This window comes from Rhinopithecus bieti, unplaced genomic scaffold, assembly GCF_001698545.2.
Source record: "Rhinopithecus bieti isolate Rb0 unplaced genomic scaffold, ASM169854v2 scaffold_15769, whole genome shotgun sequence".
NCBI classification, from domain to species: Eukaryota; Metazoa; Chordata; class Mammalia; order Primates; family Cercopithecidae; genus Rhinopithecus; species Rhinopithecus bieti.
The window spans coordinates 3,493,017-3,513,047 of record NW_016809129.1 but is presented as its reverse complement, the minus strand read 5'-3'; the positions used below and the strand labels follow the sequence as shown (position 1 = coordinate 3,513,047).

Sequence of the window (20,031 nt, the reverse complement as noted above, 5' to 3'; positions counted from 1 at the left end):
TAGTTTTATATTTGAGTTGTTACGAAGTAGTTTATTGATAAACATATATTGCAGAAAACTGACTGGAATGTGCATATCTGCAGACTTGCCCCATATAATGCTCTTTATATGCAAAATTCAAGTTAGTGCTGCTATTTCTGAAAGAGCAAATCAATATTCTAAAAATGGGCTAGTCAGAAAAAATTATCGTTGCAAGGATTGTATAACGTATCAAGTTCCTCAGTTGAGGAAAATACTAAATAAATCTCTTAGCCACTGAGAGGTAAAATAAAGTTGCTAATGCTAAATAGGCATGCTTTTCATTTCTTAGCCACACTATTAAAATCTTAAAATTAACAATTATATTTTAGGTATTGAATTGTAGTCTTTATTTGTCCCAAAGTCCTAAATACACTTGAAAAATTCATATTCTGGAATCCACCTGTGCTCACTAAAAATCAGTCTCCTGATCCACATACCTCAGCCCAAACAAAGTAGCAAAATATACAAGATGAAATGGGAAGGGAAAGCCCTGGAGTGATCTGAAATCACTCATCTCTATCGTGTAGCTCAATTCTTTTCTGTTACTGGATGTTGTTTCCCCTCTTGACCCACAGAAAATACACAAGTGAGTAAAATTCTAGGACAGTCCCTGAGATGGGCAATATCCTGCTGTTGAAAACTAAAATTAAGGCCTGGATTGAAGGAGTTTATGAGGCAAAGAGGGCTGGGATGGTGTGATTACTCTGTTCTGTCCTGCTGGTAGACTGATGGAATATGAACTATTTGTACTTTTCCTGTGGCTCTAGCAAGTCCTTCATCATGTGACCAGAAGCAACTACATGCATGAAGAAATGTAGAAAAGTTCTAATTTTCAAGAAAATCTCCATTCTTTGCTAGCTGAGGTTGCTGACTATCTCTGTATCTGAGTCCACTATAATTCACTTCACTTAAATACCTCCGTGACATCCTATAAAAAATTTGCTCAGTCACCTGGGTTATGTTTCTTTCCCTCTTCCTTACTGCCTACCACACTTAATACTGTCAAAATCTTCTTTAATCATCTAGATTTTATGCATTCATCCTCATTTTAATGTTGTCGTAACTTACACTTTATAAAGCATTAAGGTATGTATACAAAATAATACCAAATTGAATCACAGCTGGATATTGCAGACATTAGGGTAAACAGGTCTCTGGCATTTTAAGATTTACTTCACAGTTTGTGCAAAATCACATTGCCTGCATCTTAAAAGCCCAGTCTTTTAATAGCAAGTCTTACTTGATACTTCTCGGTCCCTTGACCTTAAACTTTTATTTTAAACATTTTGGCATAAGCAATATTGCCTCTCCCAGGTTACGGCATCTTTTGAAAAGGATTTCTGTAATCCTTAAAAAAGAGTGGCCAGCTATTTTCTACAATCTTATAGACAGAAGCAATAGATAAAAACTACAATATTTAGGATTTACTGCTTCCTTATAGTGAAAGTCACTGACACAGAACTGAGTAACCTTCCAACCAAAACTTCGTAGCTCAACCTTTTCCGTAGTGTTTAAAATTAAGGGGCATGTTAATTTCTCTTGTCATTTAAAGTTTCTGTGCCCGAAAATACAGGAATAGAACAATTGGCCTCTCGTGTTCATCTCCAGCACTCTATGATTTCAATTCTGCAGTGTACAAAACAAACTCTTTACACGTCGAGTAAAAGTCATGGATCTTGAACCACATCTCACCAGGAGAACATGTAATCTTGGCAGGGATGCAGGGTTTGAATGAGGTATACTCTCCAAGGAAAATAATCACAACTGAATACACCGAGTTTTATCAGCTTTTATGTTTTTTAGGATGTGGTCACTCTCCCCTGCTCAGTTTTCGGATGTGACTCTCCCCTGCTTGGTTTTATTTTGAGCAAGGAATCAAACTGAGTTTTTCCTCCTTGAACCAGAGAGAAGCAAATACATTGCTCATAAGAGAACAAGTTCATTTCAATAGAATAAGGAATAAGAGTATTATATGTACAAATTACCTAAACAATTCTGACAATCCCTATAACCCCAACCCTAAAATATATTATTTCTTTAATTATTTTGGTAAAAAATTGTTGATTTTGTCTGTGCAAAGTAACTATTCTTTTTATCATGTATGTAGCAGTTGGATAGTCATAGAGTTATATTTATGTACTAGATCAGTTTAAAATACTTTTAAAAGTACTCTTTTTTTTTTAAGTATTTTTAAACTGATCTAGTACACACTAGAATTAAGAGGACTGAAAGGAGAAAAGATGTGTTGTGAATTGAAATGAAGAAAAGCAGATCTCTTATTGATTCTTCACTCTTGGAATCTCATTAACTATCAGATGGAACTTGATGACTGTCAATGAATAAACAACATTTTCTCCATTCTAGGCTATTAAACTGCCCAAAGCCACCAAATACAGATTAGTTTGAAATGCACTTATTGTTCCAGCTGGAGGTGGTTAAAAAATCAGCTTTAGATACAAGAATTTTTTTCTCGCTCTTTCCTTCAGGCTGCTAAAGGATGCAGAAAATGAAGCTTATTTTAAAAGCTGTTATCAGAAGCTACTAGCTGCTCTCCAATTCTGTGCAGGTAAAGCTTTGAGTGATGAGTTTTCCAAGGAGCAGAAACTTATCAAAATTCTGGGAGATATTGGGGAAAAAGTCAAGTCTGCCAATGACCATCAAAGACAGGTTTGTTGAAATATTAATCTTCAGGTAGTAATTCTTTTAACTTTGGTTTACATTAAGTTTTAATTTCATTGTTTACAAAGCAAATTCCTTGAGTACACTTAGATGTAAGATACTTAAATCAATTACTTTAGTCAAGTTTTTTTTTCCCCACCTACTATTCTTAAGTTAATGATAATGTCAATCACCAGGACATGGTTTTTTGGCCTAAATAGCCATGTGACACACAAACAGAACCTGAAAAGAAAAGACCAACTTTATAGGCAGTTTGACTAAACAAGCCTGATAAAGTAATCGCGTCAATATGGCGGCACAATTCAGACTCATGGAGAAATACATGAGGAGATGTTTTAGGGCACTTTTGTTGTTGTTGCTCAGCAAAGAACATTTTTCACGCAACAAATAAGATGAATTAAATGAAATAAATCAATGGCCTTAAGAATAGTAATACTTTTTATACTAAGATCTATCGATACTAGTCAAAATATGTGCCTCCTTCTCAGTGTTTATAATAATGGACCTGGCTATTATTTTTCTTGGAAGAATATTTGCTACTTTTAATTATCTGCATCACTAGTTCCCTATACTGATATACACCATTAAGTAATTTCTCTCAAGTTCAACATTCTAGATGCAGGGAGAGAGTGGACATTCATTCATTGTATTAAGAATATTATTCAATAATAATTAACTACCTACTATAGACTAGGGGTTAAGGATAGAAAGATGACCAAAACATGAGTTTTGTCCTCAAAGGAACTCAGTTTCTCTCCACTTATAATCTAAAATCAACAAGAATTTTCAACAAAATGATATAAAAATAGTAGTAGGCAAAGTGTCCCAGAATTCTTTCTCAGCCCAGGATTTTTCTTGCTGGAAGTCTCTTCGTTTAGTAGAAGTGCCAGAAACTATGCTACTTCACCTTCCTGGGAGAAAATGGAAAATAAAAAAGCAAAAGTTTGGAATTTATTCTTCAATGGGAGGTATATAAACTCCAGTACACAGTGGAGCCTTAAGGCATATAACAAGATAAGCAATGCAAAAAAAAAAAAAAAAAAGTTATATGATTTTTTAAATGTTACTATAAGTTCTTTAATTATTTTCTAATGGTAGACAAAAAGTTGATGGCAAGTTAAATAAATTGATTTAAAATTTACAGAAGTTTGTGTGAAGGTTTGGTCTTTATCTCTTATGTTTTAAAATCCCTCATATGTTTAAGATATACATTATAGTTAAATAATTCTGGAACTTTTTTTGATCATTTGCTTCAAGTACCAGAGTGATACTGACATTACTCACTCAGGTAAATATATTTATCTTGCCTTGACTGGCTGCTTTTGTGATAACATCTCTTTACATAGGAAAACAAGAAGAGGAAAAGGAAGAGGTGGGAGAGGCATTTATAATTTCTCACAATTTAAGAAATAATAACTTCTCACAATTTAAGTTACTAATAGCTATTTTCTACTTTAAAAGCACTAATTAAGCATAACTATATGAACTGGGAAGAAATTTTACTTAAATGAAGGGAGCATAGATTCCTCTCCATGATATCCAGCAGGCAAACCCAAGTATAGATGAAGCAAAGGAGAACAACCACACACATAGGGCTGTAATGCAATTTTTGTCTTTCCTCTTTGCTCTTCTGGATTCTGGGAGCTGTGGATTCTATTATTTGCCAATAAGCCAGGAGTAAAAGCTAAGAAACTCTTGAGCTGAGTGAACATTATTAATATGATATCCTTGTCTTCTGCATTGGGCTCAAAAAGTTTCTTTTTTAATTTTCAATTTTAAAATGCACAAAAAAAATTTTCTACCATAGTTACCTCATGCTAGTAAATAGTAAGTCTTTCTAATACTCTTTCTAACTACTTTTTTATATCCATTAACTCTGTATCCCCCTGCCTCCTGCTGCACTGACGACCCTTCTCAGCCTCTGGTAACCATCCTCCTACTCTCTGTCTCCATGAGTTCAATTGTTTTAAATTTAAACTATCACAGAGAAGTGAGGACATGTGATATTTGTCTTTCTGTGTCTGGCTTATGTCACATAACATAATGACCTCCAGTTCCATCCATGTTGTTGCAAATGACAGGATCTCATTCTTTTTTATGGTTGGATAGTACTCCATTGTGTATATGTGAAAGTGGACTAAAAGAAGCTTTGCTTGTTTTGTGATGAATTGTTATTATTTCCTATCTCTTTTGTCATAGGATGCACAATTTAAAGGTGTTGTTTGTGATATCTGACCTGCCATGAGTATAGTGGAGTGTAGGAGGGAGGAAATATCAGAAATATACTCATTGACATCCAGTAAACTATTTGTTCCTGCATATTATTATTTCTGACAGCATTACACAATTGATTTTTGTCATTGTTGTTACTATTGTACGTAATTTTTTTGTAAAATGCACTATTAACTATTGAGTGTAATTTTGAGAGTCACAAACTCAGATTTCAGAAAATTATCAGAAAAGGATCATGTTAATAATTACATAAAGCAGGGTTGGCTATGCAGGTCAAGTCCAGCCTTTTATGTTTTGTTTAAACAGTACAGTGCTTTGACTGTTTTTTATTTTTAATTGAATTTGAGGTCTTTTAGAAAGGGCATGCATGCTTTAGTTTCCCATTTCTCCAACATGCCCTATTGTCTTTAGCCCATTGTCTTCTCATGCCTGAATACATCACCTGCCTGACCCCAAAGTCATCCAAGTGTGCAACACTGAATTCAGGAATTCATTTAATCAATAGAAGAAAATTATAACTTGAAGGAAAAGTCAAGTTCTTTACATTTTCTTAAATCCTTTTCTAATGATTTTCACAGGAGGTACTGAAGAAAGAAATTGGCAGACTAGAAGAGTTCTTTCAAGATGTAAATACTTGTCATCTTCCTCTGAACCCTGCCCTGTGTATAAAAGGGATTGATCATGATGTAAGTCAACTTATTCCTCAGATCAATTGAATATTTCTGTTTTGTATAGTTTAGTTCACTGTATATGTTTGAAATGGCAAAAAGAATTCATAAGCTGACATTGCAGTTATTTTAAGGAAAAAGTAATTGAATCCATTTACATTGTGTTTTCCCTTTGATACACTATGACCAGTTGGGATCACATTGGCCTTATCACATGGTTTGTTTATTTGGAAACAAACTATCCATCAGTTCAGTGAAAAAAAAAAAAAATAGAGGAACATAGAGGAACATATCACTGGGTTAATTTCTTGACTCATGATTGATTTGGTGACCCCATGCAGGCTGGGTATAATTTCGTGGTTTATTTAGACTATGTGCATAACCATACCTAGTACATGAACATTAATCATTAAGTACAACATTTCTATTTTGATTCAATTTAAAATTCATTGATTCTAATATGTCAGTGTATCATACAGTCTGTGATTTTACTCACACCTGGAAAGCCCATCTTGACATTGTCAGACTCACAACTTCCTAAGCCTTCTCTTCCTAATCCTCTGTCATATGGTACCTCTTCAGTCACCCTTCTCTGACTTAGAATCATTCTTTCTCCCTTGTTCCTGATAAGCTTTATTATCTTCCTTCTCAAAAGCCCAAGAGTACAAAAACACTAACAGAGAAAATTGTGAATATGTTCGATTTAAAAGTGAAGAGGTTAAGCTATCATGCATGGACAATAAATGTTACTTAACCGAAGTCATAAGACAGTCAAGAAAACAAACCCAATAATTAGATGAAAAATTAGACCATTATTACCGTGAATGTAAAATGTTTTGCTAAAAACTTGATACCATCATCTTTATCACTTTGCCACAAGTAAGACTCGCTGCAAATTTTTTGATACATTTCATAAATATATTTTGAAACATAACAAAATAAGGCTTCAAATTCCTTAAACTGAGATATGTCTGTCTGGGCTGAAATCCAAATCGTTACTAATTTTCAAAAAATTGCCCAACTTTTTCATCGTCAGCAGCATTCTTGACTAATGCTGAGCATATGTAGGAACTCAGCATTTCAAGGACACTGTACCTTAATGTAGAAAGAACAACAGGGATCACTGAGTCCTTGTGTTTTTTTTGTTTGTTTGTTTATTTGTTTGTTTGTTTTTGCTTTTGCTTTATTGGCTTGTTGTTTTAAAGGAGAAGAGTGTTTTTGTTTTTTTGTTTTTTTCACTTAAAGTTACATATAAGTTTGGCATGTGCAGGTGCACCAGCTGGGCCAGGGGTCAGCTGCCCAGGAGTCACCAACCCTAGTAATGCAGGTGGGACCACACTCCTTCCCTACAGCACCGTACAGTTAGCTGTACTCTTCCTGCAGAAACTGTCCCAAGTAGAGCCACCCTCTGGTTCCATTTGCTCTGACTAGCTATGCCTGGCACAGGGTTGGGCACCTATGGGTACGACAATGAACAGGACAGACATGGTCAGGTGGCAGCATCTTGGGAAACATTTTAACCTATCCTCCAGTCCCATTGAACAAAGAAGTGAGAAATCTTACAGTTGAAATAAGTATGGAAAATCTCTCTGTTTCAACAGAAACCTTATCAACTACTGGAGAATCCACACTGGGGAGAATCCTTATAAGCATGATGAATATGGCAAGGCCTTCATTCAAAGTAAATGTCTTATTTGACATCAGAGGGTCATATAAAAACTTATTTAAATGGAAGCAGTTTGGAGAAACCATCTATCAGAGCTCTTAATTTGTTGACTGTGACAAAATTCATACCTTTTGAATGCAGTGTGACAAGGCATTTGGTCTGAGTTAATGTCTTATTCTGTGTCAGAGCTCACACATGCCAAAAGCCCTATAAATATAAGCATGGAAATCTGTAGTCAAAACTCATGCCTCATTATATACCAGAGAATTCACACTGTGAGAAACCCTACAAATATAATGGATATGAGAAGATATTCAGTTATAGTGCCAGTCTTGTGGTACATCAGAGAACCCATTGTGGGGAGAAATCTTATAAATGCAATGATAGTGTGAAAGCTGTTATATGATTGTGTGAGCCATTATAGCTCACAAGTGATCGTGCACCAGAGAGTTCACATTGGAAAGGAGCCCTATGAATGGAGTGAGCAGGGGAAAGCCTTTAATCAGCTTCTGTCACCGTCAGTCAACCACACTGGGGAGAAGCACTCAGGTCTGGTTCAATTCGTTTCTTAAAGCGTGGCTCTCAAAGGCAACGAGCAGGGGGCTCAGGTCTGAGCTAAACTGTCTTTATAAGACAAATTCTCAACCTTTGCCTTCCACCCCTACCCACAAACCATTAATCACAATGAGCCATTCCCTATTTTCTTTTAAATCACTAAAGGATGGACCAAGTGGGAGAGTGGGAAGAACTGAATGCAATTCTTCCCCACTACTTAGGGAAAGCAAGGAGCAGATATTTCGTTTACTTACTGGCTTCTTTTTCAACTAATTTTTAGATCTCTGTCACTGATGTATGCTTCTCAAGGACAGAGATCATATCTTCCTTTCTTCCAGCTTTTCTATCTTATTATACCATCTCCATAAAATCCTCCTCTAAGACTCTGACTAATTCTTACATCTATGGGCATTCCAATCTACTTTGTAACTATCACTCTAATCTAATATCTTATCATTTGCCTTTTTCTATCTAGAAAACCCTTGTTTCTGCCTATTTGCTAATCTATGTCCCTCACAATCTTCAAGATCTAGTTAACCTCTGAAAATTTTTTTCTTAAAATGTGACTTCATTCAATGATGATAAACTGCCTTGTGAATTATTTTCAGCTTCATGTGTGTGCATTTATATATGTACATATATGCATGTATATACGTATATATATAAATGCAATGATTGAAAGCTGTTAGGTTTGATGTGTGTGTGTGTATATACACATATATACACATATATATACATATATATAAAACCAAATTTAATAGGCTTTGTGAGGGTAGATATAGTGTTTCTTTTTTAGCATATAATGTGCATACTAGTTGTTGAATACATATTTTTGACAATTACTCAAATATTTACTGCATGAAAACCAAGATGTGAAACAATAAAAGCAGAATATCTCCGGGTGATAGTTACAAAGATAGGCTAAGCCTTGCCTTTAGCCTCCCTGAACTTGGGATAACTCAAAGAGATCCCCGCAAATTCCATGAGCAGAATTTAAAAACCACTGATCTGTACTCATTTCTTGCCTAATAGAGAATTTGCTAATTCAATACCATGATATATGGTCACGTGATCCCTAATTAACTGACTTTTGCAACAGAATTGTATTGCTTAACAAGCATCCTCACCCATAAAACTATAAAACATCTATTTTTATTTATAGATAAGACATCTGTGTTTATCTATAAAATATCTACTTCTTAACTGACCTATCAACACAAATCTAACCCAATTTCTAACTAAACAAACCCTTGCTTACTGAATCAATTTGAATTTTCAAATTGAAAATAGGAAATATCTATTTTCAATCTCTTAAACTCTTGCTTATGATTCAGTAAGCAAGGGTTTGTGTTTAGTTAAGATATTGGGTTAGATTTGTTTTGATAGGCCAGTTAAGAAATAGATATTTTCTCTCAGCTTCTACTAATTTCAGACTTCTTGCAGATAACATTGTTCAAGCTGATCTTTCAACATACATTGATGTCATATTTTACTAAGTTGATAAATCGAAAGCATCAAGTCTTTTTCCTTTCTTTATATTAAGTCTTCAATGTCATCATGAACTCTCTAATAGTCTAAAGACATACAGCTTTTCAATGCTCAGTTGTAAAAAAATAAAAGGAAAACAGGCAACAAGGAAAGTAGAGTGAAAAGTAGTCAACATCACAAAGCCAAAAATGCAAACGGAATGTGTAATTACAGGAAATGAGAAGACAAAATCTATGTTGTACTGTTATTTATAAAAACAAGAAAATGTTCATTAGCTAAAAGATAAAGAAAAATGTAAGGATTTTTCAAAGTAACTGATTAGTGTCAGGCACTGTAAAAGGTATTTCATATCCATTAGTTCATGTATCTATCACAAAGATGTATGAGGGAGGGGTTACTACCTCCACTTTACAGCAAATGAGTTATAAAGCTTAGATTTGAACCCAAGTCTTTCTTAACTCTCTATTTTTCCTTAAAGTATTCTGCAAGGTAGACATAATGGAAAGGAAATAAAGTTTTTAAAATAAAATTTTAACTTCTTTACTGACTAGCTAGCATAAGCCAATATTCATACACTGCTTAGTTCATTTAAACCTCAAACATATCACTACTGTTCATTGAGGAAAAAATGTAGTTGAAGATTTGTAATCTGTGAAAAAGCTAGCTTCTTGGTTTCAAAGTAAAGGCTCCAGCTGATAGACTACATTTTTAAAAATATGTATGTTTCTGTGTTCCAAAGTATAACAATTATTCATATGTGCTACATTTGTTCATACAACAAAGTCTGCAAGAGGGTATGATTTTGGGGAAAAGGTTTGTTTTTTGGGTGTTAGGGGTTGATTTATTTTGCTCACTAGTTTTCCCTTTTTCTTTCCCTATAGGCATGTTCATATTTTACATCTAATGCTTTGCCATTGAAGATTACTTTCATCAATGCTAATCCAATGGGCAAAACATCAGCCTTATTTTAAGGTATGCTAGTGCTCTTAAAACATGAATTGATTCCATAGACAGAACTATCGATTTATTACTCACAAAAAGAAATTGTTGTAGCTATTTTCCTCCAGCAATAACACATAAGTTTTTCAGTTATTTTAGAGTCTGCCTTTTTACGGGATTATATGTAGTATGTGCCAAACTTCAATTGGCAATAAATCAGGCATTACTGACTCATAGCCAGGGAGCCTTCATTGCAAAACCCAAGAGAATATATTTCAATAAATGAAGTGATATGATTGCTTTTAAGTGGCACAGAAAGTTGAATGTGTGGGGAGCCCCAGGAGGAAAGTTTTATGTTGGTCTAGATGCTAAATTGGGATCAAAATTAACGGGAATTGAAATGACATAAGTTAATTTAACATTAAATTCTTGCCTGCTAGCACTTGTTGATTTTAGTAGTTTGAGTTATTTTTTTCTTTTTAAATAAAAAAGTAAATATGGGTCATTTCAGTCTTCATCATTAATCCCATTGGAAAAACAGAGAAAAGGTAGTAACAGGTTTATAAGCACATAGGAAAGAGGGAGCAGAGAGGGAGATAAAGGCAAAAAGAAAGAATATGCCAGTCTTCCAGTTTATTTGGCCAATTATTCAGCCAAGCCATGCAACAAGGTCTCAGAGTGAATTTTTGGTGAATTTTCACTGTCTATTTTGGAGAATAATGAGTAGTGTGCCCATACTTTTGCTTTGTCCTGTCACCTCAAGAGTTAGTGGTCCCAAAACACTGTACTTTTGATGAAGGGGAAAAAAGAAAACACAAAATCTTATCTTGGCAGGATTTTCTGTGTATAATTTAGAAACTGTTTTCAAAACCAAAATTCTTATTTGTTTAAAAGGATAGAACTATCCTTCCCCTTTGAACGTATGCAATCTCCTTAACAAATACATGACTATCACCACTTTATCATTTCTTATTATTATCGGAAATTATTTTCTCTGAAAACCTTTTAACTATCTTTAAAATAATTTCAGAAATCACTGATTTAAAGTCTAATCAATCATATGGATGCTATTTATATTCCTAATCAAGAAGCTCTTGGTATTCTAACTGCGTATCGGTGCATAAATTTATGACATAACAAATAATGTTTCACTTAGAAAGAGTTCTCTCTTGGCTAAGTTTGAAATTTGAATAAACATTCATCCAGCCTGTCTTTGCCAGACTTTGAATCTGAGACATCGCACATGGATAATAAATTGAAAATTATTATCAAGGAACAGCATTCCAAGCAGCACCTCTAATTTGATGGTTGAAGCTTCTGTAATTATCTAAAGGGAAGTTCTCATTTAAAAACATTTTTTATCAGAAACACAAGGTACTTTTAGTGCTAATAAAACCATTAAAACCACTCTATGTCAGGATAGAAACATATCCAAGGAAAAAAGTGACATGTACTATATTTGACTGCTTTTAATGGAATTCAAGGAAAAACCCAGTGTCTATCATTTTGTTTTTAACAGGCTGGAGATGATCTTCGTCAGGATATGCTTGTTCTGCAGATTATTCAAGTGATGGACAACATTTGGCTGCAAGAAGGCTTGGATATGCAAATGATCATTTATCGATGTCTATCCACAGGAAAAGACCAAGGTCAGTACAGATTAGAAAGTGCATTGGCTCACATTATTTATTTCACACATTCACTGGTAGTAGGCTACAAAACTTTCTCCAGCTTTCGTTTCAAACTACAAGTTTGAAAATCCAAAGAACTGTACACATTCTTCTTCTTTAAAAAGAATTATTTTCAAAAATGATAAGCCGACAGAATTTATATAAAGCATAATATGCTTTTAGGTATTAATTAGGACCTTCACAATCCAAATGTTAACTGTGATTTTCTTTTAGGTGTGTTTTAGAGTTACTTTCATTAATAACTTACTGTTATTTTCTCATTTTGTAATATAAAGCCTACTCATTTTAAAAGAATATAATTGTTACTTATTAACACAAAATACACATTTTCAAGTGCTGAAAGGAATTCTGGAAATTCTAAACACATTGTAAACCTTAATTTAATTTCTAAAAGACTTTTGAGTAGATAAAGTATCAACAGTCAATGTTGGTCACACATGTAAATGTTGGGCGTATGTCAGCATTTCTTTTCCTTTATAAAAGGCAAGAAATCAATATGAAAATATAATTATACTTATGCACATTTTCAATGAAAATAATGTCAACAGACCACCCAAATTATCACTAAAACATCAGAGGTAGAAGTTGCACTTAATTACAATAATGCCAAACTAAGGAAACAACAATATCTAAGATATCTTATACTTTTTTTTACATATAACCATTGCCACTTAGAATTTTATTAAATTAATTGGTGTGAATTATAGCAGATACATGTGCATAAACAAAGGGATGAAATCATAGAACTGGAGAGGGGATCTAGACCATGTAGTCATTTTTTTCTTTTTTTTAATTCAAGCAGAGCTACAATTTAAACCTGTCATCACAAGAGAACTGTCATGCCATGGATCCTCACTTCCTGAAGTCCCACCAGCAGGCTTAATACCCCAGTCAACACTTGAGATTTTAGATGCTCAGTATGAAAACACCTCCAAATTCACTTGCCACTTAATACCTTACAATGACTGCATTACAAGTCATACTAGCCAATTAATTTGATTCTGATAACAGGACTCCTACTTCCATGCCAAGTGTCCCACTCTAAAGACTTTCTAAATCTCTAGTTACTACAACAGTCATTTATCCTTGCTACCATGAGATTGTTATTCCTTGCATTTTACCCTACTTTTTCTCACATAAGTGACCTAATGCTTTCCTGTCCTAAAATGCTGAAATAGAATAATGCTACATAATCCAAGCTGAGATATTTGATGTTACATGAATCACCTTTTCTCCAGAAATTGAATAGATTGCTGATCCCAGTGGAATTTTTAAATTTTATCTCATTTCTATTTATAATTATAGAATGTAACCAAGGCTGAATCTTTTAGTTAATAAAATAATTCAGCAGAAATAACTATAGACTCATCCAAAGTTGCAGATGTCACAAGACAAAGAAGTTATTTTTCTCCTCTGTCTACCAACAACAACCTCTAATAGCTGTAAGATTTCAGAGGGCATTATAATGACAAAATAATTCTTCAAGAAAATAGAGATCATTAAAACAAATGTCATTTTAGAAGATTAGGTTGCATTTTTAATCAGGTTCCAAGGCTTATTGAATACCTACTTTTCTCAAGAAATGTCACAACTTTAGATGGGAAATACATGCTAAAATGAGCTAAATAGAGTTGTGCCCTTGATGAGAGTAAACTCCAGTTTCCATAACTTTATCAACATTATTGTTGAGTATCATTCTCATGGTCACTTTGTATGTAATGTCCTAGGAGTTCTGGGAGAAATTTTCAGGGCAAATAAAAATTCTTCAGGATTTATTTTATCATTGGTTCTTCAACTTTGATGAACATAAAAATTACATAGGGGGATGGGAAGAGTAGATGCAACCTACCCCCAACCAAGTGCACTAAATCAAACTTCCCTGGAGGTGGAGGAGGGGCTCAAAGGTTGATTGCAAAAAGATGCTCAGATGTTTCTTATGCACCGTTGTCTGAAAGACACCACCTCGTATAACACCACCTTGAGTAATTTTATCCCTAAGAACCTTGCTACTTGAAGTGTGAACCACAGACCCACAGCAATGACATCACCTAGGAACTTGGTAGAAATGCAGAATCTCAGGCCGCACCCCTGCCATACTCAATTAGAACATTTTAACAAAATCCCCAAATGTATTTGTCCATTTTCACACTGCTATAAAGAAATACCCGGACTGGGTAATTAATAAAGGAAAGAGGTTTAATTGGCTCACAGTTCCACATGGCTGGGAGGCCTCAGGAAACTTACATTCATGGCGGAAGGTGAAGCGGAAGCAAGGGCCTTCTTCACAAAGCAGCAGGAAAAAAAGGGGGAGAAGGGGGGAACTGCTAAACACTAATAAAACCATCAAATCTTGTGAGAACTCACTCACTATCATGAGAACAGCATGGGGGAAAACTGCCCTCATGATCCGGTCCCCTCCCACCAGGTCCCTCCCTCCACATGTGGGGATTATGGGGATTATAATTTGAGATGAGATTTGACTGGGGACACAGAGCTAAACCATACCACCGAGTTATCTGTATGTGCATTAAAATTTGAGAAATGCTGCATTAAAGGACTATAAGAATGAAACCACACATATTACTCTATGTGCACAGAATTATGTTCGAAGAATTTAAATAGTGTATGATATACACTAGCTTAAAATGCATAAAATGTAATTTATGATTTCAATTAATGAGCAGAATTTAGCCACCATGATTGCTATAAATTAAGTACAAGGTTTTCTGGATAGTCAGTAATTCAAGGCTTGTGATCAGTGGCTTGGGATTTAGCAAGCATTAACTCCCTAAAGATCAACGTAGTTGGAAAAGTAATTGACATTGCTGCAGCAAAGTATCTAAAAAGGTGCAGTCATCTAAGTCCTAATTTTGAGCATGGTCAAAGGTAAGATGGCATTGAAACACTCAGCAACCACATAGAAAGTGACTTCCTTTAGGAAGTATTAAATAGAGGAACTGGAAAAATGAGGAGGGAAATTTTCAGGATTAAAAAGCATCACCTACTGACATTAAATGTTTTAAACCTACTATCTCCCTTGACACACATGAGAAAACCTGGGCAACAGCTGAATGCTGTTAGGGGAGAAGGGAGAAGTGTCATGATACTATGGATATTCCCAGGACTTGTCTCTGGGATGTGAAGTTTCCTTCTGATCCACAAATGTAGATGGCCAGTGATCACAACAGGACTATCAGATGTTAAGAGAAATTAAGGCTGCAAACTAGCTGCAAGTGACCAAATTCAGCACAGATAAGTCTTTTGTTTATCACCACCATAATCTATGTTAATGTTGTTTAATTTAAATGTTTTTAAGGTAGATCGTTAAATGGTCATTTTAAAAAACTCAACCATCTCTCTGTTCTTATAGTTATATTTGTGTCCCTGGTCTTTCTGGGAATTTGAGTTTGCAACTCTTGCAATTGTCGAGACTATGGAAATCAGAAACTCTAGACTTTATTTTAATGACTTTATAATACATTGCACGTTGTTTTGTAGACATTATCCCTGAGAGAGTTTTAAGTACTGGATCCACATTGCTGTTCTGTACAGTATAAAAATCAGAAGGTTTGCAAATGTTTACATTCCAATAACCTTAGGGGCACAATCAAAAAAAAAAAAAAAAAAAGCCTTGATGGATACATGGCCAGCAGAGCAAAGTTCCTATTTAAGTTCAATCAATATATGATCCCTTTTAAAAAAATTACTATTGTAGTTTCTCTTTAATATTGACTGAGAAGGAAGGAGCAGGTAGCTCTCTATATGTTCACTGCTGAGTTATTCTGTTCACTCCCGGAAATGTAACATTTAACTGTGAAGCTTTTTTTAACCTGAACATTGATTTTTATAATATATATGCAATGTTTGTTATGGAGAATGTATTTGGCTCCCTTAAGTTGTAAATATGTTTGTTATCCAAGCTTAAATGTCCTCCCTTAAACTGTAAATGAGTGCACCAGCCATGTGATAATTAATTAACTACTCTGTTGACTCAGTGGGGTCTCCATTCATCATCAAGATTGGCTTGCTACCATAGCTCTAGAAAAAATATTAAAGCTGCTTCTGTTAAATCTGATCCAAACACAAGTAGCCTCATTGTTCTCCAGGATTTTAGGAAGAATTAGAAAGAGATGCATCTAGATAAGCCTCCTCCAGAAAAGAAGGTTTGGAAAGGAAAGGGGTAACCCAGTAGTGCTAGAAGCTATTGTTGTTGTATTTCCTAAGGCTCCCTCATCCTGTGATGAAGGAATTGTCTCTGTAACCTTTTTTCTGTCTACCAGGATTGGTGCAGATGGTACCTGATGCTGTGACCCTAGCAAAGATTCATCGCCATTCTGGGCTGATAGGACCATTGAAAGAAGACACAATTAAAAAGTGGTTCAGTCAGCATAACCACTTAAAGGCAGATTATGAAAAGGTTTGTCCTGCTGCAGATCATTTTAAATAATGTACTTAAATAAGAATATGCTCTGGTTCATTAGATATTCTGATTTGTAGAAAAGTAAATTAAGTGCATTTTGAGTTCTACGTCAATCATCGACCCAGTAATAATGACCCAGCTTAAATGATGTATTAACTACATAAAAGTTTCTGTATTTTATTTAGTTTCTGGGTGAAAATCCTGGTCATCAATAAAGATTTTTTTTTTTTTGCTCAGAGGCCATCCTGACATCAGTCTCACACTAGAAACAATACCCCTTGAAGTTACCTCCTTTAATCTCCAATTTCTATAAATATCCCTTCTTTTCTTTGCAATACATTTCTTCTGCTGTTCTCTACTTTTTCATCTCCCATTTTCTTAATGGTTTGCAAAATGCAAAATAGAGTTTACGTATATCATAATTTTACAAAATGTACCATTTTATTTGACCGCAAACATTTTTTCTCAACGTTTACTTCATTCTGGTATCTGGCTTGCAGTGTACAGTTGTGCAGGTTCTGCCCTATATTAGGGATCTTGGCTAAGGAGATGAGTGTGGCTAGAACCAGGCCTTGTTCCACTTGCCAAGCTATGATCTAGTATAGCTGGGTCCACCCAGAGGCATGAGCACCTAAATGCTAATTCATGCAAAAATGCACTATTAGATTTGGTTGGTGCTATCCTGTGCACTGAAATCCCCTTATTTTGAGAAATTCCTCAGACCTGGGTAAGCTGGGATGATTGGTCACCCTACCTATGATAAAAAGGCCATGATAAAGAAGACCCCAGAGTTCATCTATTCCACACTTCCATAATATTTTGTTGGAGCAAAATACAAGCTTTACAGACCAAATAATAAATAATTAGATAAAATTACCTTGAAATCTATGTTTTAGCTGTTCCCAAAATTATAACTTCAGTTTTGCATTAATCCTTGCGGTTATGTTGTTTGAGATGTTTCCAAATACATCGCTCTTCACAACCACCATATGAAGGACATATTTTATTATTTTCACTTTCTAAGTGAAGAGCATTTGGATTGACAAATTAAGTGACTTGCTTAGGCATGTGGAAGACCTGGAACTGAGGCACCCTAGCATGCAGCCTGGTGACCTAGCCTTCACTGCATCAAGACAGCCCCTCCATGCTAGGAGACCATAACCTTGTCCCAACCAGTCATTCATGGTTACACCAGCAAGTTGATGAAATGATGTATACCCAGGAGACCATTTTGGAAACAAAGTGTATTTTTGGAAAGAAACCTCTGTTCATTAGAAAAACATAGGCACAGACTGATTTAATGATAATCTGCTTCCACCCACACAGGCATTCACTGATATATATGTACTATACCAAACAGCTTTGGACATCAACTACGTTGATGACCTATTTGTAAAAATATACATGAAATGTTACACATTTCTCGGTATAGCTTTCTCTGTATGCCAAAATTTCAAATATTCAACAACTGATATCTTAAAAGTCCTCTGGGAATAGGCAATATTGGGCCGTATTGTTCCTCCTTCTTTTACTTTGAAAAAAAATCATTCAATATTGTATATTTGAGGTATCAAAAGATCACACTAGGAAATCTCTCTAGTGAACCATGAAAATAAACTCCATCTGAATGAAGGTGATATTTTCCCCATTTCAATGCAAACATTTATCTATTAGACTAAAGAACAATTGTTTCATATTCTTCTGTAGCAGATCAAGAGTCAGCTGCTTAACTGTACCCTTCTGTCCACTGAGATGTAGAAATTTGTCCTGATTATGTAATTTTGCTTTTTATCATTTACTTTTATGATTACCTCTGATGCTAATGCATTTGCTCATTTTATTGTTATTTTGTATGATTGTTTTCAATGGATTAGGTCTTAAGGAACTTTTTCTACTCCTGTGCTGGCTGGTGTGTGGTAACATTCATCCTGGGAGTATGTGACCGTCACAATGATAATATCATGCTGACAAAGTCGGGCCACATGTTTCATATAGACTTTGGAAAATTCCTAGGTCATGCACAAACATTTGGAGGGATAAAAAGGTCAGTGCACAAATGTTTATTACAGTAATTAAGCAATGTCCTAAGCAATATGTATAACATGTAATTGCATAGAAGCCCTGCTGATGACTTGCTCCCATCTCTCAAATCCCCCAAGGTAATATAAACATGATAATATATCTAATAAGATTGAAGAAACGTTTTAAAGTAGATTTTTAATGCAACAAATTTGATTTCCTCAAATTGGTAGTAGACTAAACTGGTCTTTCCCCATGAGAAGCAACTAATCCTGTTTTAGTCTGAGTCATCTGAAATAATATTTTTTGTTTCCTTATGAACCTTGAATGGACAATGAAGTATGAATTGATGATCTCAGAGCATCCGATATATTGCTCATAGCAAATCACCACTGGTCTATACATATTAATACTAGCTTACTTCCCACACTGAACTAACTAGCCTTCCATCATTCCACAGATATTTAGGGAATACCTACTATTCAAGGATACAACAGTAAACAAGACAGATACAAACCCTTTCCAGTAGGGGTGACAGACATTAAACAAGTTTACAAGCAAAGAAATGACACAAGAAAATGGGAAGTTATTTTAGAAAAGTAAAGCAGAGAAATGGAATAGAAAGTAACTGGAGTAGGGATACTATTTTAAAGAGGCATCTCGGAAGACATGACAGAGAACTGTGTCTCTATGACCACCTCATGGAGATCCATGAGAAGTGTATTCCAGGAAGAAAGGACAGCACATATAATAGCAGTGAGCACAGAAATAAGCATGGCATGTTCCAGCGACAAGAAGACCTGCAGTCTGGAGACGGGGTGGAGAGGGGCAGGCAGTAGGAGGTAAGGGTGAAGAGTTTGGTGGAGGCCCAATCAGGTAGGGCACAGAGGGCATATAGAGTGTGGCTTTTATATTTAAGCTCAGGAGAAACTTTTCGATTTCAGTGGTTTTCAAAAGCTTTCTTTTGACACCTTGTGTAATGGAGACCAGTGAAGAGACTACTGCAATAAAGTGAGACCAGTAAAGGCAGAATTAGTAAAATGGACAGATTCAGAATATATTTTGAAGACAGAGTCACAGGATCTGCTAACTGATTGGACGCTGGCTGTGATTAATGAACTGGGGAGAGGCGCAGAAGGTCAGAGAAGAAAAGAAAACATTCAAGGATGATGCCTAGATTGTTTTATCTTAGCAAATGACTAAATAATTATATTATTTACTGAAATAAGGAATACTGATAGATGAATAGGTTTTGTTTCATTTTATTTGAGCTGAAAGTAAAGAAATCAGAGATTGAACACTAAAAGTCTTTAAAACCATATTTCATATTAAGGTAGAAATAGGATCAAACCATTCCAAAGATTCATTAGTCGCTTTTGCCTGAGAACAGCCCCTCAATATAAGAAATAATATTTCTTACAAGATAATGTGTTTGAATTTATACCAGATGGCCATAACCTGGCATTAAAAGGCATCATAAACTACATGATATATACAAATGGATTATTTTACTTTTGTTACTTTCAATACATTGCTTTCTTTAATAAATAGCCTCAAAAAATTCACCACATACTCATTCACTTCTTTTTCTTTCTTTCTTTCTTTCTTTCTTTCTTTCTTTCTTTCTTTCTTTTTTTTTTTTTTTTTTTTTTT

At 34.9% G+C, this 20,031-nt stretch overlaps 1 protein-coding gene across 1 annotated transcript in view; it reads left to right on the top strand.

Moving 5' to 3' along the window:
- The window catches only part of PIK3C2G (phosphatidylinositol-4-phosphate 3-kinase catalytic subunit type 2 gamma), a 385,467-nt gene that overhangs the window by 212,103 nt on the left and 153,333 nt on the right, over nt 1-20,031 (top strand). The window contains 6 exon segments of the mRNA XM_017888605.1: nt 2,508-2,688; nt 5,511-5,618; nt 10,191-10,289; nt 11,768-11,897; nt 16,220-16,356; nt 18,234-18,403. Coding sequence (XP_017744094.1) covers nt 2,508-2,688; nt 5,511-5,618; nt 10,191-10,289; nt 11,768-11,897; nt 16,220-16,356; nt 18,234-18,403 — 825 coding nt within the window.